Source organism: Cervus canadensis, chromosome 22, assembly GCF_019320065.1.
Source record: "Cervus canadensis isolate Bull #8, Minnesota chromosome 22, ASM1932006v1, whole genome shotgun sequence".
Classification (NCBI taxonomy): Eukaryota; Metazoa; Chordata; class Mammalia; order Artiodactyla; family Cervidae; genus Cervus; species Cervus canadensis.
In genome coordinates, this window is record NC_057407.1 from 40,155,406 (window position 1) to 40,177,276 (window position 21,871).

The 21,871-nt window shown below is 37.2% G+C and overlaps 1 protein-coding gene across 1 annotated transcript in view; it reads left to right on the forward strand.

Moving 5' to 3' along the window:
- Nucleotides 1-21,871, forward strand: part of GRM7 (glutamate metabotropic receptor 7) — an 872,015-nt gene that overhangs the window by 272,101 nt on the left and 578,043 nt on the right. The window contains exon 2 of the mRNA XM_043443173.1: nucleotides 1,455-1,671. Coding sequence (XP_043299108.1) covers nucleotides 1,455-1,671 — 217 coding nt within the window. The remainder of the gene's footprint in view (nucleotides 1-1,454; nucleotides 1,672-21,871) is intronic.

Sequence of the window (21,871 nt, forward strand, 5' to 3'; positions counted from 1 at the left end):
ACTGAGCAGGCATGCAATACTGTTGGGGCCACAAGACCTGACTATAATGCTAACCTCAAGAGGCTGGTGGAGAAATTTGCTTTATAGAAGTGGTAGCCAGCTTTAAACAATGGCAACTGGGTAAGCTTTAGGCCAAATGCCCTCAAAAAAGAAAAATACGTTAGTACTGGGTAGAATTTTTCAGGGCTCAAAGAATTAACTTGAGTATAGTTTTGATATCTTTGGGGCAAAGAGTTGGACTGTTGGTCTTTGTCTGGGCAAAGATCAAAACTAGTTTTTAGATACATGAGATAACCTTACACTACAGCAGGGATAAATCCTGGGAGAGTTACAACTAGACTTTTGTAGAAGTGGGTCATTCTTACAAATAGGTAAATTGTACCTATCATGGTCTACTGCATGCTATTGTTAAGAGAAAGAACTGCAGTGTATTGCATTGTAAAAACAACTACTCTAGAGATCCTGGAGCTAGACCTTAAGGTATGTTCCTCATCTATGGCTGCTTCAGGTTTTTCCCTAGTATATTTGTGATCCCAGGTAAACATTTTTTTTTTCGAGGCTTCTTTCTATATGCATAATTGACTTTAACTAAGATCAGTATATCAGGTATTGTAATCTCACATGATCCTGGGACATGAATACTTTGCCAGCCAAGAGGAGTATTCTGTTCATTAGACTGCACTCTTGGAACCAGGGACTTGGTATAGGATGACCCATATAAACACAAGTTCTAGAATTCTTGAGGCATTTGGTTAATCACATATGAAGCTGAGGGTCAGATAATTCTGCAAAGGGAAAAAAATGGGAATCAGAGGTCACTGTCACTCAATCAAGACTGTCAGTCTCTCTCAGCATCCAAATGGAAGCTAAGAAAATTTTGAGAAAGACCTTCCAAAGTGCATAAGCCATTGAAGCGATGGTGGGGCAGGGAACCCCCTTGCCTTGGTCTTAGGGGGTTAGTGATCTACTTCATAAGGCTCTTATGAAAAATAAAGAATGCATGAAGCTTGCTTAGCTATTTCCTCACAGGTGATCAGCACTGAGTCTAATGTTAGATAGCTGATTACATCCACAAACATTCTCAAGATATGTCAAATAAATCAACCTTTATATAACAGTTAGGCTGTCCTGTCTTTTGTTTGTATTAGTGTATAGTAACTAAAGCGTGATTCACAATGTTAGAATGGTTATATATGTTTTTCTCCTAACAACTGTGATGTAAGTAATTCCCACTCCATTCCCATTCCTTTCTCCAAGAGGAGAAAAATAAAAGGTCACAACACAAAAATAGCATTTGGTTGCATTTAGGTGGTTTACACTTTCGTGCGGTGTTCGGCAAACACACATCCTCTTTGGAGCTCAAGACCTGTATTTTAAGTAAATTGTCATAAATACAAATGAATCTCCCCCATCTTGATGGTGTGCCCTCATGTAGTGCTTTCTTGTCTTTTCAGATCCCCCAGATTAGTTATGCATCAACGGCACCCGAGTTAAGTGATGACCGGCGCTATGACTTCTTCTCGCGTGTGGTCCCTCCCGATTCCTTTCAAGCCCAGGCCATGGTAGACATTGTAAAGGCCCTGGGTTGGAATTACGTGTCTACTCTCGCATCGGAAGGAAGTTACGGAGAGAAAGGTGTGGAATCCTTCACCCAGATATCCAAAGAGGCAGGTAGGATGAGATCACAGTGATCAAGATGACCCTCTTTAAATGTCTGTGGCTTTAGGCTTCTTTCAATCATTAGTGAACACTATCGACAATAACCCTATTCCTACCTTCACATTCCCCATTGCCTGTGAAGTGAATCTACAGAGTCCTCATTTATAGCACGTTGTGGTTTGGAAGATAATATTTTCAAAGCTGTGAAACTGAAATCCCTTAAAAGTGGAAGAAGTAGAGGAAAATAATAGGTACTAAAATTGCCATCTGACTTCTGTGCAATAGCTGGTAGTGTGGATTACATTATGTCTAAGGAAAATAAGCAAATGTGGCTAAATATGCCTCTTCATGCATCCTTCCTCTTTGCCCCTCTCCAAAATGAAGAGAATTGTTTAAATTATGAAAACCCAATTACAGTTACACTGTGCTTTGAAGGTGAGTAATGGTGAGGGCTCTGAATGACTTGGCCAAAACAAATTAAGTGAATTATCCAAGCAGTAGAGTGTACTTAGATATCCTTTGAAACTGTAGATTCTTTTGAGGCAGTTCTATTAGATAGCATTTGGAGAAGTTTCTTTTATGTTTGCTTATTAAACTCAAAATGGAAGGTAATGGGTTCAAATGTTTGACAGATGAGACATAATCTTCAAACTTAAGAATCGTGACAATGTATATGCTGGCTTCCCCGTACGGAAATGCTGAATCTAGTAAATACAGATTTTTTTGAAAAATTTCATGCTTTGATATTCCTAAAAAGTTTTTAGGCTAAAGTCTGGTCCTTGGTTTTGGCGGTAAGGATATTATCCAAACTGTCATTGATCAGAATAGTTAACTAACTGTAAGGCCAACAAACAGAGTGATAGAAGCAGAGGTCCTTCTCATGAGGATAGATGCCATAAATCCTGAAGACATGGCTTGGAGCGTTTGACCTTCAGTCTGTAGGTGAAAGTCTATACACTATCAATAGTCTATCTACAGTCTCTATATATAGACTATCTATAGGCTGTAGACTATAGATGGTCTATCACAGACTATCACAGTCTCAGGCATGTGATGCTCCCGCATGTGGATGGTACGTCTGTACATGGCTGCTGAAAGAAGGGAGCCATGATTTCCTTATGAATCTTGTGCTTCTTACTCAGTGTTTTATCATTATGTCTAATTTGAAAATGTCACTGGAGGGCTCGGTTATTCTTATACTCTTCCTTCTGGCTGAAATATGTCACTCTTAGCACCTTTGACTGCATAGCTCCTAATGGTTTACAGGATTCATCCTTAATGCCATTTCTAGGTTCATACAAACATGTATACAAAACCTTCTGGGCTCTGTCAGCGTGGTCTTGTGTTTCTAGGGACCGCTCCCACACCAGTTATCACCGGTTAGCCTAGTTTGTTGTTGCTGTCCTTTTCAGTCTTGCCCCATAGACTTTAAAAGAGAATCTGTCTTTCTGAGTCACCGTTGTACTCCCAGCTACTCTGTTTCTAAGGGAAGCATTTCTGGAGTGATTCAGTGAGAAACTTTCTGATTAAGAAATAAGTCTTAACTCTGGCCTGTGTCTTCCATGCTGTGATTTATAAGACTCATTAACAGCTGAATTCATGAATCTTGAGAGAACAGCCTAACCACTTTTGATAACCATGCATTTATTTCTTTCTTTGTTTCTTTGACTTCTGCTTTAGTGAAAATAATGTTAGAGGCTGACTTAAAGACATATCTAAAATATGGTCATAATAACCAATATGTAGGATAAAATGAAGAGAAAATATGGGTAAAATAGTAAGATAAGGCTCAGAAATAAAGTTCAGATGCCATCTTGTTCTACAGAATTTCCACAGGTGAATCTAAAGATACTGGACAAAGCAAAGGGTATTACCCACTTAGTTATAAAATGTGCAGTGTTCAAAAGGCCAAAATCATGTTGATTGTTTAGTAAAGGAGAGGATCAAGACAAATGTTGGCCTTTATAAAAGTCTGTATTCTATAACAGGTCAGTGCTGAGTTTCCAATGGTTGTTTATTCCTGGTGTCACTTGGCGAAAACTTTACATATACAAAGTCTGTTGTATATGACTCTTCAAAAAGGAAAGGACCTTGTAATATAATCTGAACTCCCCAACTTATAATTTTAGCTAATCATACATTGAAATGACCCAGCCCAAAATAAAATTATTGGCAGCCATTTGGGATAAAACCCTTCAATCTGAAAGCCTTTCAATTTGGGTATGAGGGTAACTAAAAAGCCAGCTGCAGAAATGCCAGAAAACACTGTGAGTTCAGGTAATGTCTTGCAATAAGTTCTTCTTCATTATGATAGTTGACATGCATTTATATTAAATTTCATTGGAACCACACCATATGTACAATGAATTTAAGTAAATTCATTTGTGTGTTTAACAGAGCCCTCAGCATTAAACTCCCTCCTCTCTCCCCAAGAAAGGAGGAAATAAGAGGAGGGGAACTTATAATTGAAGTGGTATGTGACAAGTCTGCTCACTCAGTATGTGTATTTCTTAGGAAAAAACTTAAGATGGGAAGCATGATTCCATCATTTCTTAGGTGGGTGTCACTTCTGCAGGCTGCTCATATTGTGAGCATGTTGCCAGCCCAAAGGTGATTCCAGTGTATCTTCTCTGGCATTCAGAGGAACAACAATATATGCTAATTCGAAGTAAAAAGGATTATAAAAATTTGCCCTATTGAAATTTCAGTAAAGTATACATTCTTAGGGAATTTTAGGTAACTTTCAAGGGTAATTTTCAGAGTTTACTTTTTTTCTTTGCTAGTTCTAGAACTTGATCCTCTAGAAAGACACAAGTCAAGGTGCACGTAAGGAGAGGTAGAGTGGCATATAGATAAGCTAGTGCAAAGCTATCAGAAAGACCTGGATTTGGATAATGGTTTCCATCACTTGTATTCTGTGTAATGTTTGACACGTAATTGAACTTTCCAAGTCTCAGATTCCTTTTATAGAGAATGAGATTAATGAGAGTAAGATAAATTAAATCCTGTATGGGAAACACAACACCCAATGATGCCTAATTATTAGTGTTCCACACTAGTTTCTTATAAATCAGTGACGTTATTGAAGTTATTGCTTGACTTTGAAAAGATTGAAAATAACTGGAGTGATAGATAACACTTGCCTTTAGTCGTAACTGAAAGGTTATGTATGTATATGTGTGTGTGTGTGTATATATATATATATAAAATACAGCTGAGTTGCTATTCTTACTAACATGCTTTCATTGTATAAGAAGCATACCAAGAAAAGGAAGTGTTGACCTTTTCATGTGGTATGTGTGTGTATGTGAGGGTAAGTGGAGACAGCAAGCTCAAGGATAATGTTTCTGTGTTCTGCTGGAAGGTTCCAAGGAGTTACTTCCATTCTTTCAAACAGTTTGAGTATTGTGGTTCTTCTTTATAAATGTCTGTAAAAGTTGCACTCTTTCAAAGTGTTTCAGTTCCAAACTTTAGGCTTAAGTCTTTAAGCAAAGGCTACTTATAAAACTGGATCCTAAAGGATCTTCACCATGCATGTAGGCATAGAACATGGGATGCATGCTCCTTTGTTAGATTCTGAGAGAACCAATCAAGACAATGATGTCAGAAAAGAAAGCTGCCCTTCAGGGCCATCTAATTTGTCTGGGACATGAAAGTTTATATACAGTTTCTCTATGCTGCCAGAAGACCTTAATAATTCTCCTCTCATGTATAGTCATGGGATATTTAAATATGCATGGATGCTGCTCCTTGTTGAACTTTCAGAGAGGACTGTAACATGATTTTCTCAGATGATGAGATTTTTGTAAAACAGTTATATTTGCATAAATTGCCCTGTTTATTTGAATGGTTGCACATGCAATATCAACAAAAGCAATAATATCACACAGAATGAGAGCCTATTCACTCCCAGTGTGCTTTAGAATTCAGGTCAGCATGATAAAATAAGTAGCATAAATTAGACATAAAGACTTCTTTTCTAAGTTAGGGTCAAAAGAAGTGCTTATGATCATGTAATATAGTCCAGTAATATAGTCTAGAGCTTTTGAACCAAATTTGGGTCAAGGATTATGAGAGCAAGGACATCACATATAACTACTCTAGTTTGTCACAATTTTCAGGAGAATCTCATGACCACTGCTTTGTAATGTGACACAAATAGTCATGCTTCATTACTGCCATGGTGTCATGAGATATATCAACTTTTCAAAACCAGAAAGAATATTTGAACTATCCTTTGGTATTTCATGCTGATCACTTAATCACTTATTTCAGCTGGTCTTATAATTATTAGGTAAACTCTAGACTTTTTAATTAATTTAGTACTTTCTCTTGACCTAGAATTGGAGAAGGAAATGGCAACCCACTCCAGTATTGTTGCCTGGAGAATCCCATGGACAGAAGAACCTGGTGGGCTGCTGTCCATGGGGTTGCCCAGAGTTGGACATGACTGAAGCGACTTAGCAGCAGCTTGACCTAGAATGGTTTTACCTAGAGTAACTAGATGAAGATTTAACTGCCTATGGTAACTATTATTCAGCCTTCAGTTTTTTTTTTTTTAACCTCAGGAACAGGTTGGATTTGTTCATTATAGGATTTGGTTCTCATTAGAGGATCCTTTGCTCCGCCCTCCCTCACAGATGCAATGCTTTCTTTCATTGGCTGTGTTGTCGATCTTCCCCACCTGACTAACCTCTGTGAGGTCAGGGCTTTGCCTTGGAACCCTATCATCTAGCCTAATTTGGGGCATATAGAAATCATTCAGTAAATATTTGCTAAGGAAAGAGAAAAGGATGAACAGTTGTATTTTCCATTTGCCTTTATTGGGGGTAAAATGGCATGTAGAGGAAACCCTTATGATATATAATTTTTAGAATGTATAAATATTTGATTTGTGAGTCACAAAAATTATATCCTAGATCTGTTTGCTTAGATTTGTCACAGTTACCCCCACCCTAACTCTACTGCATTCTTCCCTGTTACCACCCCCACACAAAACTTACAGCAGCATGATGCATCAGGGCTGTAATTCACAGTATTCCCATCTATATTTCTACACTAACTTTGAGGATTTTCCAATTTTGTTTTGCCTCTATCTATATCATGGTCAATATAGAAAACTCTGAGACATTCTAATATCTGCTTGGAGTGTTTCCTTAATGAATTGTTCAGTGATCCCAGTTTAAATTACAAGTGTTGAATAAGGACTTAATTTCAAAACGCAAAATCCCAAGCACTCTCATGATATCATTCATTTCCCATTGTGATTAAAATGAAACTAAGTTCCTCAAGACAAAGCTTTATTATTTTAATTTTTGGACCTTCAGTGGTTAACACAGTACTTCAGATTTTAACCCACACCCAGTTTGTTAGCATGTCTTGAGTATATGTCCCTTATCCCCAACTACCATTATAGTTCCTTTAGTTCTGAGCCCCACTTTTTTCTTAATGGTACATAGCTTCAGCTATCCATGCCTCCAGGTCAGCTCCTCCAATATAGGATCTGTTTAACTAAGATGATCATCTTTTCAAAAAATAAATGCAGAAATTCTGTTATCTGTCCCTGGCTTCCCTTACTCCATAGGATTAAGCAAAAGATGGGTAGCCTGGAGAATAGGTTATTTCTGACCTGGTACCTGATGTGGTCACCAGTCTTACTCCATACTATGCCTGTCACCTTTGATTCTACTTCAAGCCCCCATGTATACATTTCTTGTCCTACCACAGTCAGCCTTCTGTGGGTGTCAGGTTATTCTGTGCCTTTGCTAATCCTTTGCTTTCTGCCTGGACTATGAGCTAACTCTTTTTCCAAAGCCTAACACCTTGAAAAAAGTTATCCCTGGCATAGTCTCCCTTCATGGTCCTGTTTTGAATCACAGTGTGTACATGTGTCTTTTTTATGTTTTAATAGCACAGCACTGTAAAGTCCCTCTCCATGAATAAAGTCGTGGGATTGACCAATTGTCAAGTCACAATGAGAGAATGAGGCTGCATATCATGGTAGAGCCAAAAGGCCAGAATTTCATGTTCTAGGCTCCTCTGGAGTTAGGACACAGTCATATCACCTAGCCTTGGCTTATCAAACATACCCAGGCATTCTTGCCATAGGTAGATCAAGAGCTAGAGACACAAAGGAGGGACCATGGTATTCTATTTTATTGATAGGCAGCTGCAGCAGAAGTATCCAGGATCCAGGGGTAGATCCAGGGGCAGTAAAATCGTGGTATCTAGCATGAAATGGCAGTGGGAGCACAACCTCCTACTTCCCATTTCCAAGAGCAGCAGCAGCAGGGCCCCAGCGAACTTGGCCCTGCGGTACTTTTTTTTTTTTACCTTTGATTCTAACAGCCTAGTCACCCTTTGTTTCATCTTTTGACTTCGGTTTCTTGGTCTCCCCAGTGATTCTATAGATCATCTAGAACAATTTCAATCAGTATTTTACTACTTAATCTAGAAAGACTTGCTTATGTTATTTGGCTTCTACCTTCATAAATGTAATCGAGTGTTGCTTCTAAGAGTTCTATAACACTTTGTGCATAACTATCATGGTATTTGTTGCATGTCATTGTAATCATTGTAATCTATCTAATCCTCTCCCATTTGAATGTGAGTTTATTTTTATTTTTTCTTAGCATGAAGATTTGACTTTTATATATCACAAAATGATTACCATGATAAGTTTAGTGAGCATCCATTATCTGATATAGATTCAGAATTGAAGATATAGAAAAAATTTAATTGTGATGAGAACTCTTAGAATTTAATCTCTTATTGAGTCTCGTATATAGCATATACCAGTGTTAATTGTGTTTCTCATGTTGTATATTACAACTCTGATACTTACTTATCTTATAACTGGAAGTTTGTACCTTTTGACCACCTCCAGTTCCCCCTCCTTCTATCCCTTACCTCTGGTAACTAGAAGTTTGACCTGTTTTTCTATGAGTTTATTTTTGAGGTGTAGTTGGCCTACAACACTGTGTTAGTTCCTATCATATGCTGTGGTGATTCAGTATTTCTGTACATTTCAAAATAGTCATCATGACAAGTCTAGTTACATACAGCATGTCACCATACAAAGATATTACATAGTTACCGACTGTCTTCCCCAGACTGGGTATGTACATTTCATACCCATGACTCATTTATTTTAGAACTCATTTATTTAGTAAGTTTATTGAAGGTAGGAATTATGTTGTGTTTGACTTTCGGCACTCTGTATCTAGGATAATGTCCAACAGAGATTAGGCTCAATATATGTACCCTGAATTTTAAAATACTCTATAATAGTATAAGAGTATACTATTATAAGAGTTTAAGAGTATAGTAAAATAGTATAATAGTATATAATAGTATAACTCCAAGGTTATAGTTGGAAATTTCTTCCAATTTTAGCTTTCAAAGTTATCATTAATATGCTATAATAAATTTATGAGAAGAGAAAAATGGGGTAAAGCATCTGGTGGTATGTCTTACACTCAAACAGTGCATGTCTGAATACTTTCTTTGAGTAATGTATGCTATGAGTAAATAGAAGTTAGCAGGTAAGACTGCCCTAAGGTGTTGAAGAAGACTCTTGAGAGTCCCTTGGACTGCAAGGAGATCCAACCAGTCCATTCTAAAGGAGATCAGTCCTGGGTGTTCATTGGAAGGACTGATGTTGAAGCTGAAACTCCAATACTTTGGCCACCTGATGCGAAGAGCTGACTCATTGGAAAAGACCCTGATGCTGGGAAAGATTGAGGGCCGGAGGAGAAGGGGACGACAGAGGATGAGATGGTTGGATGGCATCACTGACTCGATGGACATGGGTTTGGGTGGACTCTGGGAGTTGATGGACAGGAAGGCCTGGAGTGCTGCGGTTCATGGGGTCGCAAAGAGTCGAACGTGATTGAGCAACTGAACTGAACTCTGCCCTAAATGGGGTAGTGAGTGACATTTTAGGAAGAGGTTGTCATGTAAAAAAAACCCAAAGAGAAAATTGTTTAATAGCATTTAACATTTTAAATGTTTCAAATGAAACAGAATCAGTTTGAAAGAATTTTGACTCAGATTTCTAAATGGAGAGTGCTCTTTCACTCAACATAAAAAGTACTGCAGAAAATGGTTTGGCTTTGGGGTTAAGAACTTGTGCTTCCAGCCCTAACTGTTTTGGTAACTGAGAGCCAGCATCTTGCTGCTTTGGTTTGCAAAGTCATCACCTATTCATTGTGAAAATTAGCCTCTCTCAGTTCAGAGAATTCTAGGATCCTAATCCACCTTGATTGAAAAAGATAGGTTTCCTGGGCAATAGACCATCGTTGTTGATGTGGGACTAAGGTGGATGATAACAGATTGTTTTCACTGCATGTAGAAATGCAATGAAAAAGTGTTTCTCAGCAAGTCCTCCTCATCTCTTCCACCTACCTTCATTACAGTTGAGCAATATGGAGGAATGTGAAAACATCTGAATACAAAATGAAGCCCTCCTTTATTCGTTGACTTAAATATGGTTACCATATGTTGCATGTGCTGAGGGGAAAAAGAACATGGGATTCTGGCATCAAAGTTAAAGATGTAGTGAAAAGGCACATAGGTCATCTTTTTATATAGGAATGGAGACTCAAATATAGAAAATTCTTTTTAATAATAGAATTTTTTGGTCAGTTGAGTAGAAGGAAAGAGAATCATGCTTCTGCAGTGGTTATCATTATACCACTGAACTTCAGAGGCAGAACATCTGACCTACTATCCCTGTTGAGTGACACTGCATTTAGCGTTCAAACGAACTTTTCTTTTCCCAGTCTTTACAAAAATACTCATTTGAAGAGACTCCCAGTTTTGAATCCCATAGGTTTTGATAAATGTCAGCAAAAGAGAGAAAATATTGGAAGAATATTAGTGAGCTTATAGAATTGGAGGAAACTATATGAAACCTAAGTGCTTATAGGGCATATCTATGTTTTGCTTGTGTGAAAGTAGGACATTTTGATTTTGAGTCCCACTAACAGTATATAGCAACCCACTCATATTCTTGCCTGAAGAATTCCATGGACAGAGGAGCCTGGCAAGCTAGAGTCTATGGGGTGGCAAAGAGTCAGACACGGCTGAGCAACTAACACACAAGACTATACACAGTGAGGAACAGTTATTTCCAATGTAATTTCAGTGCTCTAACTGAAACTTGGGGTGGTCAGAGTCGAAACAAGGCTGTCTTTCTGGTTGCCTTTGCCAGAGTGTTCCTCTATGTTGGAATAGGCAAGTTCAGGCACCCATGTAGAAAAATGGCAATGCTTATCAAAGCAGAGGCAAGGAGGTAGGTACTGGAATTAGTCAAATGGATAGTTCTGAATAATAGATGGGTACTCCAGCCCAGGAAATATTAAATTGATGAATGGCTCCTTGGAAAATATCTATTTACTGGAGCTTAATCTTCCTAAATTATTCTGTGTTTTGAACAACTTGATGCCTGTAAGTGTATCTTCTTCGGGACCTGCACAGAGAGATCTGTTTACCTTTTATTTGGCAAACAGACCCCTGCTGTTAAATCGTTCAAGAGATTATAGGAAATTCTACAAAGCCCCTTATCAGTTGCATTAGTGCTCCCCAGGCAAACTGAAGACAGCTAGATGATCAATACCTCGGCAGTAATAGTAGCCATCCTAAAGAGGTACTGCACTGACTGACTGAGGTCCTGGACCACTAGTAGCTCCAAATTTGCCTATTCCCAATTCTTCACATTTCTTGTTACTCATGAATAACAAGCACTTAAAACATAATGCCAACAATCATTAGATGATATTATTCCATTGAATGCATTAATATGTTAGAGTCAGCATTAATTATCAAGCAGGCTCCTTTCTAGGTTGGTATTACTGGGATGTCACCACAGTGTACAGGCCACAGTACTAGGATGATCCTTTGAAAAACTAGTACACAGATTGGGAATGCAAACTAGTACAGCCGCTATGGAAAACAGTGTGGAGATTTCTTAAAAAACTGGAAATAGAACTGCCATATGACCCAGCAATCCCACTTCTGGGCATACACACTGAGGAAACCAGATCTGAAAGAGACACGTGCACCCCAATGTTCATCGCAGCACTGTTTATAATAGCCAGGACATGGAAGCAACCTAGATGCCCATCAGCAGATGAATGGATAAGGAAGCTGTGGTACATATACACCATGGAATATTACTCAGCCATTAAAAAGAATTCATTTGAATCAGTTCTAATGAGATGGATGAAACTGGAGCCCATTATACAGAGTGAAGTAAGCCAGAAAGATAAAGAACATTACAGCATACTAACACATATATATGGAATTTAGAAAGATGGTAATGACAACCCTATATGCAAATCAGAAAAAGAGACACAGAAGTACAGAACAGACTTTTGAACTCTGTGGGAGAAGGTGAGGGTGGGATGTTTTGAAAGAACAGCATGTATATTATCTATGGTGAAACAGATCACCAGCCCAGGTGGGATGCATGAGACAAGTGCTCGGGTCTGGTGCACTGGGAAGACCCGGAGGGATCAGGTGAAGAGGGAGGTGGGAGGGGGGATCGGGATGGGGAATACGTCATCCCCCGGCTGATTCATGTCAATGTATGACAAAACCCACTGAAAAAATAAATAAATAAATAAAGGGAAAAAAAAAACTAGTACACAGATTAAAGCATAGTATTTCCATAAAGGGGGGAATATTAAAAGTGAAGTCATCATAATAATGATAAAGGTCTCAAGAAAAATTCAAGGTATTTATTAAAAGGACTTACAAATAAATGATGCCTACTACACATCTCAACATGTAAAAAGAAAAAAAAAAAGGTTAATTTTCCTAGAGTGTTGGTGATCTTTTGAATTTAAATATGAAAGTTTAAAAAATCAACATCACAGTGACATATCTGGTATATTTCTTAATGAAGATAAATTCCCTTGATTTTAATTCTGTTGAAGTTGTCAGAATTAAAACTATAGAACTTTTGGTATATGGTGACTAATTATATAGAAATATGTTTTTACCAATGTCTTAATTCTAGAGGCTACAGAAATCATAGATTCTTCTGATCTAATTTTTTTTGTTTGTTTGTTTTTGGCAGAAAGTACTTAATACTTAGTTCTATAAAAGGATCACATGTGTTATTTTCTAAAAACCTGATATATGGTGTTGCACTTAGTACAAATTCTACTGCACACTTTTGATTAACTGGTGTAAACTGTGTTGTCAGTCTGTTCTCTTTTTTTCTTTCTTTATTTTTTTGTCAGTCTATTCTTATGGGTGCTTTGTTCAACAGTTACTGATAATTAAGATCGGAAGTAGAGATTGGAATGGCTTACAGTAGACTCACAGATGGCATCCTGCTTTAGGGGTTACATTGTTCATCTCTTGGGATCCCACTCTATTTTCCCCCAGCTTTCTTGAAATATGATTGACATTTAATGTTGTTCAAGTTTAAGGTGGACAACCTGATGATTCGGCACTTAATATTTCAAAATGGTTGCCACAGTGGGGCTAGTCAGCATCTGTCGCCTCACACGGTGACCGTTTCTTTTTGTGGTGAAAACAGCAGATCTTACTCTCTCAGCAGCTTTCAGGTGTGTAGTAAAGTATTATTGACTATAAACATCTTGCTGTACTTCAGATCCCTAAAACTTATTTACGTAATAACCAAAAGTTTGTACCGTTTGACAGACATCTCCTGGTTACCACCTCCCTATCCCCTGGAAACTACCATTCTACTTTCTGTTTCTTTGGGTTCAGCCTTTTAAGCTTCCACATACAAGTGATATCAGGTAGTAATCATATTTCTCTAGCCTACTCCATTTGTCATAATGCTTCCAGGTTCCATCAGCAATTGTTGCGCATGTCAGGATCTCCTTCTTTCTGATGACGGAGTGATAGCCCACTGTTTGTATGTGTGCGTATACCGCATTTCCTTTATTCATCTGTCCCCATGTGGACATTCAGGTTGTTTATCCTGGCTCAGGAAATGTGAGAGTGCAGTATCTCTTTGAGATCCTGATTTTATTTGCTTTGAACAGATACCCAGAAATGTAATTGCTGGATCATGTAGTAGTTCTATTTTTAATTTCTTGGGGAGCATTCATACTGTTTCCCATAGCAGTTGTACCAATTATATTCCCACCAGCAGTGCATAGGAGTTCCTTTTTTTACCACATTCCTGTCAACATTTGTTATTTCTAACTCTTTTTGATGATAGCTATTCTAACAGATGTGAGATGCTATCTCATTGTGGTTTTAATTTTCATTTCCCTGATGATTAGTGATGTTGAACATCATTTCATGTACCTGTTGGCCATTTGTTTATCTTTTTTGGAAAAATGCAAATTCAGCTCTTCCATCCATATTTTAATCAGACTGTTTTTTTTTCTTGGTTTGTATGTTATTGAGTTACATGACTTTCATATATATTTTGGATTTTAACCCTGATAATGACTTCAACTTTTGTAGGTTGCCATTTCATTTTGTTTATTATGCCTTTTGAATAGATAATTTAATTTATTATTTACATTAACAGTAATTATTGACAGGTAAAGACTACTGATTTCATTTTATTGAGTGTTTTCCGGATGTTTTATAGTTCCCTCATTCCTTTTTCCCTCACTGCCTTCCTGATTTGTTGATTTTCCATAGTAGCTTTGATTGTTTAGTTTATCTACTGTCTTTCTACAGTAGGTTTTTGTTTTGTGGCTACCATGAGGTTTATACAAAGCATCTTATAACAGTCTTTTTAGACTGATAGCAACACAACTTTAATTGCATAGAAAATTCTACCTTTTACTTCCTCACTCTTTTATATTTTCAATGACATAATTTACCTATTTTGTATCATGTATTTATTAACCTATTATTACAGCAATAGTTTTTAAATTTTTAAAAAATTTTGACCTTTATACTAGAGTTAGACAGTTAACCACCACCACATTACAGTATTAAGTATCCTAAATTTGACTACATACTTCAATTTAATTACTTACCTTTACTAGTATCTTGTATATTTTTATACATTTTAATATTAGCTTCCTTTAATTTTAGGTTTGAGAACTCTTTTTCAGCATTTCTTATAAGGCATATCTGGTGGTTATGTAGTTCCTCAGATTTTGATTACATAGGAAAGGTTTTATCACTTCTTCATTTCTGAAGGATTGTTTTGCTGGATAGAACATTCTTGGTTTACTTTTTTTTCCCTCTCATCTCTTTGAACCTGTCCTTTTAATCTCTTCTGCTGAAAAATATGACAATAATCTTCTGGAGGTTCCCTTGTAAGTTACAAACTTTATTTTCTCTAAGATTCTTTCCTTGTCAAAATTCTTTGATTTTGACAGTTTTATTATAATGTGTCTTGGAAAATATCTCTTCAAGTTGAATTGTTTGGCAACCTATGAACTTCACAAACATGGATACCCAAATCTCTTTCCAGATTTGGGAGGTTCTGAGTCATTATTTTTAAAATAAGCTTTTTACCTTCTTCTCCACTTTTTATCTTCTGACACTCCAGTGATTCATATATTGCTTCTTTTGATGGTATTTGATAGATCGATCACATAGGCTTTCCTCATTCTTTATTCTGTTTATTTCTCACTCTTTATTCGTTATTCAATTATAAACAGAATAATTTCGAAGTCCCTGTCTTCTAGTCTAGAGATGTTTATTTCTCATTGATTTATTCTGCTATTGATGTTTTCAGTTGCATTTTTTATTTCATTCATTGTATTATTTAACTTTGGATTTTATTTGGTTCTCTCTTAGGATTTCTCTTTATTAGGCCTCTCATTTTGTTTCTGTGTTTTGTTTGTTGGTTTGTTCATCAAGCTGTGTTTTCCTGTAGCTCCCTGATCTTTATAAAAACAGCTATTGTGGATTCTTTAGTGGATGAGTTGTAGATCTCCACGTCTTTGGGATTGGTTATTGAAAGATTATTGTGATCCTTTAATAGTGTCATCTTTCCGTTCTTTTTATACGTTTCTTTAAGTCTTACAGTGCTGTATTTGCATTTGTTGTAGCAGTAGCCCCTCTAGTCATTGCTGACTGACTTCAGGGAAGAAATACCTTCCATCACTCCTGATAGGAAGTCTGAACCTTTTCAGTCCCTCTATGGATATGCCTGCTTCATGCTTCTTGCTCCCTCTTGTGGCAGAATTCTTAAGCTTATATGTCTTTTCCCTTCCTTCAACACAGGTTGCTGGGTGCTGGCAACCTCCCTTTTGCTTTCCTAAGGGTGGAGCTTAAGCTCAAGTTTGTGGTCTCTCCCTGGTCACATATTTTTATGAGTTTTATATGCAAATTTACTAGATAATCTGCCAAAGATCACACTTGCTATCATCAGGAGCACAGATAGAGAGCCATTCTTTGTTTGAGGGTTTGTGGGATGAGGTGCAAGAAGCACTGGGGAGTGCCCATGAGCCAATAAAGGGGATCTGTAGGCAAGTTGTCCCCAGCGATTCATGGGTTGACTTCTTGATGGTGTCTGTGATGCACTGAGCAGGACCTGTATCCCTTTTATGCCTTTTAAGAGTCCCATATACCTCTTTCCCAGCATATTTTTATCCTCCGAGTCTTGAAACTCAGTACTTGGATAGAGTGAGATAGCAGTGGGCCTCTTTAGAAATGTCCTACGTAGTGAGCTGGGTGCTCGCTCCTATGCTCTCCCTTACCCTCTGGGAGAAACCACGGGCCGAGGAGCTTTCCTCTGGCTCTGAGTTGTGCCTCCATGAAGGACAGTTGATGTGAGTAAAGTAGAACTGTTTCTCTTGCCTTCTCCAGTGCATCTAAACATACTTTGTCACTCCACGGCTATGTGGGAACTTCTCCACTGAAAACCTGAACTTCCAGCAAGGGCTTAATCGTCTGTGGTAGCTTGTCTAAGACAGTGTCCTCCAGGGGCTCATGGGCCACGGCCAAGGGGAGCTGTATTCAGTTAATGGGCCACTGTAGGGTTCATGTCCAAGGTCTGTACCCTTATTACTCATTGCATGAGTGGTCCTTGAGTCCCTTGATGTATTGTGCTGGATCCCACTGACAAAGACACTTTTGTCTGTGGATAGATGATGAACTGTTTTCACTGAGGGAGGGATATGATGTGGGATGTCTTACTTAGCCATGTTGCTAACATCACTCCTTCTATATTTTGAAAGAATTGAATATGAGTTTTACTCGGGTATCCTTAGTCTAAATTGAAAGGAAAAGCTAGAACGAGCATATTTTGTAATAAAAATATGTATGTCAATGCAAGTGACTGTTTTTTTGAAGAAATTTTACTGGATCAACTTTCACATGTTTCACCATTATTTTGTATGTTTTGCTAAATCAGTATAGATCACTTAACCAAGTTGTAGTACTCTATCCCAAACATCTTAAAATTTCTAAATAGATTTTCTTATTGATTAGACAGACAGAAAGGCAGACAGAAGATGCTGGTTGGAGGTTAAACATCAGTGATGAAAATTACTAGAGTAAAATACTGAAAATGAGGAGGGAGGGTATGGAGTGTAGAATAATCAAGAGATAAAGGACCCTGGTAATAAACCCCTTCTCTTCTTCTAATGTTCTCCTTGGAGTACAGTGGTTTTCCTAGGTGCTCCCTTAATATTATTGAACAAAACAAAGTTTCTGTTTTCCTACACATTGTAAACTAAGGTTTAGCAGTAGCTTGCTTTCTCTAAAGAAATTCTCTCAGCCTGAGAACACTGCATTTATATTAGAGTAATGGTTTTGGGTGGCAACCTGGATGAATAACATAAGACATTTCTACTGAGCTGTCTGATTTCCAGTTTGACCAGCTTTTGGCTGATAATTATTATTTGCTACCTGGCTTGTATCCACTCCTTTAAAAGTGGAAATTCATCCTCTATTCACATCTATTATGTGAAAACATAAAACCTTATTTACATTTGAGTGTGTACAGAGAACAACTTTAGCCTTGAAGTCATCCTCCTAAGTGTAAAATGCATGCATTACTTCACAGTGAAATACTGTTTCAATTTTTATGTCATGACCTTGTATTATGCTCTACAGAGACAGAGCTGATGCCATGAGTCATAACAGTAGGACTTCTGGTTATTTTGAAAGTTGTTTTTAATCACTGTGGTTTTATTGTTGCTGTTTTTATTTGTTTAGTATTATTTAAATAATTTGATCAAATTTTTTTGAGAATTATTAAAAAAAAAAAAAAGCTAAGTATAAGCAACATAAACCAGTGATAGATGCAAAAGAAAAAGATGGCTCTACCTGGAAGGTTATGCAGCAACCCAAGGAATTAGAGGAAAGAACGAGGAATTAAGCTTAAAACAGACAAGTAAAAAGCGACTCTAAAAACCCAAAAAGAAGGAGGTGATGATCTCTTTGGGGCATCACCAACAGGGTGAATCAGCTCCAGCTCCATCGAAGCCTTCAGTCCTGTTCTCCAAACTCAGATTCCAAGAAGACAACAAACCAGTGCTCTGCCATTGATAATGTGCCCATTCCATTGCAGTTGATTGACAGTTCTGCTAGACAGTTTTTTTGAGTTATTATAGATATCTAAGGTAAACATCAGATCTTAATACCCGTTTGTGACAAAAGCACATTGCTGTATATGATATGGTAATGTCTTACCACGCGTATTGTAAAAAGTTCTAGTTGAAGCAATTCTGTTAAATTTCTGAAATAAAAGTATTTTCCTTTTCCTTTAAACAGATCCTCAAGAGAAATCATTAAGTACTTAAATATTTGTAGAGAATTCCCCAAACTACTAGCTTTCTAAAGAGAGAGAGAATGCAATTTTCCAAGCTTTACATCTGTGACAGCATTCATTAAGAGTCAGATTCCAATCATCCGGTGATCCAATTAGCTGTACTTTACCCCATGACTTGAGGTATAAGAAATGCGAGTAGGGGGCAATTTATCACCACTGCTGGAAAATCCCACAGTATCTGAGCACTGATTCTGATGGTAAAGGTCAAGAAGAGCATTTTTACATGATAAGAATGGGTTTTTCTCATTTATGCTGAGCAGCTTGGAAAAAGAAATGCTATTTCATTTTTTTTTTTTTTACAATCGCAGGTCTCCTCCAAGCCAATCTTTGTGGCTGCAGGTTTTTGATAATAGGAATAAATAAACTTTCTTTGAAATGTAGAAGTACCAGTAGACAGGGTTCATTCCTAAGTTCTTCCCTGTAGGGGTATGAATTTAATAAGGTGACTGGACATTCTGAACATTGAAGCCCAGGAGAAATGAGACTTGTTGAGAAGGAAATGACAGGACCCACTGCATGCTGGTATAGGGATGAGAAACTTCTGGTTGTGTTTGGTATGAAACCTAATAAATCACTTTTCAAAAATTGTGAAAGACAATTACAGACAGAAAAGTTTCTAGTAAAACTAGCTTTATAGAATCTACCTTTAATTGCTCAGTTGAGAAAATGCTGTGTGAAAGAGGAGTATTTAAAACACATAACCACTTTTCCAAGATCTGAGTAAGCATGTATAGAATTGAAATGCAAACACTTAGGTGTGAGTTATTCTGTTACAAAACAAAGTTCATTGCATAGGATGATGCAGAGAAAGAAGACTGACACCCTTTTCTTCCGGTTTAAATTTATTTCCCCTTCTCTCAGCTTCTTTTGGCCACTGGCTTAGTTTTTCCTTTGTCCTTTATTTTCCCTGGACAAGCCTGTCCCCAAACACCAAATATTGCATCCCTCTGGGCTTTGACTCAGCTAGTTTCTTCTGCTCAGAATACCCACCCCCACCAAGCGTAGGTGACTGGCAGAATCCCTCAGTGACGTTTCTTCAGTATGTTCTTTTCTGCTCATCTCCACTCCTGTGTCTGGTTTCTGGTGCTTAGACAAATACGTGTAGCAGTACTTATTTCATGTTGTCACTATTAGGATACAAAAGATTATGAACTACTCAAGGGAAGCTACAGATACTAAAAATAATAAAGAAGAAATGAAAATTCTTGGGTGTTTCCCTCAATCCATATGCTGACCAGAGCTTCTAACACCGTGCCATGAAAAATGTTAAATACTAAATAAACACTTGTTTAAACCTAGTGTTAACGTTTTATATGTTTTCTAATTCATCATAAACTCTCACTTAAACCAGCCTTAACAGTATACTAACACATATATATGGAATTTAAAGAGATAGTAACGATAACCCTATATGCAAAACAGAAAAAGAGACACAGATGTACAGAACAGACTTTTGGACTCTATGGGAGAAGGCGAGGGTGGAATGATCTGAGAGAACAGCATTGAAACAAGTATACTATCAAGGGTGAAGCAGGTCACCAGTCCAGGTTGGATGCATGAGACAAGTGCTCGGGGCTGGTGCACTGGGAAGACCCAGAGGGATGGGGTGGGGAGGGAGGTGGGAGGGGGATCGGGATGGGGAACACATGTAAATCCGTGGCTGATTCATGTCAATGTATGGCAAAAGCCACTACAATAGTGTAAAGTAATTAGCCTCCAACTAATAAAAATAAATAGAATACAAAAAAAAAAAAAAGAAAGAAATGAGGGAATACATGTTTCTCTACCAGATTGCCATGGCAGCTTGTCCCTAGTATTACACCAGGTGGGATGAAAGGCTCTCTGGAGAGGTGAGATTTACAGAAGATTTGAATGAAAAGGGCAAGGATATTTATGGATTTTAGATGCCAGAATTTTACTATAATTTAAAGATTGTAAAATTAGTGAATTTTCTTTTTATCAGTATTGTTGAGTTTTTTTTTTTAAGCAAGACCTAATTTAATTATATTTTAGATTGAAATTTAAACTAATTCTGCCCATAGACTAAAGAGTTTTTTAAAATATATTCAGTACATGAAGTAGATTTTTGTAGATTTGTGTGTGTGTGTGTGTGTGTGTGTCACAGAAAGATTAAGAGTAAAATAGACAAATGATACATGTTTGGAACCAGGATAGTTCCAATAGCACATTGATTCTATTAAGTTAGGAGATCAAAAATAAATACTTTTTCTCTAAATTAAGAAGAAAAAATTTATCATGAGAAACAATAAACCACTAAGCTTCAGGTGAAATCTCTATCTCATAGGGCAGAACTAGTACCTGATTCAAGATCAACTTGCTTTAGCTTTTGCAGCATTCAGATTCTAAGTAGACTCATCAGAAAAGGGAAGGGGGTGATACTAATTTCTCTTTTATTTATTTTTTTTCCAAAGAGAAGGGGGCTTAGTTAGGGAGAAAAATCAAATTTTATTCTAGTTCTTTGGTCTCATTCTTTGGAGGAATGAAGAGACTGCTACAAGGATATGGGGAAATACTCAATACTTGGCATCCATTTTTACCTCCTCCTCTCCCTTCCCCCCCACATTTTCCATCATGTCCCCAAACATTGGTACAGCACTCATATATTCTTGTTTCATAGCGGTTAAGAGAGTGGTTAAAAGTCAGATATACCTATATTGAAAATCTAACTTTGCCCATTAGTGAAATGTGTGAGTCACTTATCCTCATAAAGGATCCATTTCCTTGTTTATAAAGCAGAAATAATACTAGTTCCTTCTTTCAAAGGCTTTTATGCAAAATAAGTGAGCTAATCCAATGCATAAAATTGTTTGCAGGTAGTACCCGTCATAGAGTAGATGTCCTATAAACATTAGCTGCTATAATGACAATCCTAAGCATAAAGAGAAAAATAATAATGATAATCCTTGTCTTTTATTTCTATTTTTCATATATTCAATAAATATTTGTTGGGTGTCTATTGATTGTCAAGAATGCTTCTGGATGTCAGAGCTGAGAAAGAACTAGACCTTTCCTGTACATTCTAGAGAGATGAGATAAAAGTAAACATGTAATTATTTGTTGGGGATAGATCAGTGAGAAACAGAGACAGAGTTCATTTTTTTTCATGCCTCTTTATTTCAGTGAACCCCTAACAGAAATTTGGGGTTTCATTTGATTTTAAATTTGGACAACTGACTGTAGAAGTAGAACTTCTTGTGACTTTGTAACCGTTAATAATCACAGATCCATTCATAACACAGTGCAGTTGTTGCAAATACTGTAGAATATTCAAATAGGATCATTCCTTGTCAATCATGAAAGTTATTTGCTACAACAATGAATTTGGTATTGTCTTTTCACTTTTGATGCTTGCATTATAATGGGGGACCCAGATGGCTTTAGAGAGGGTAAACGTACATGGTTTGAGATGGTGACAAATACTTGGTTCAAGGTAGAGCTAATAGTATTCATTAA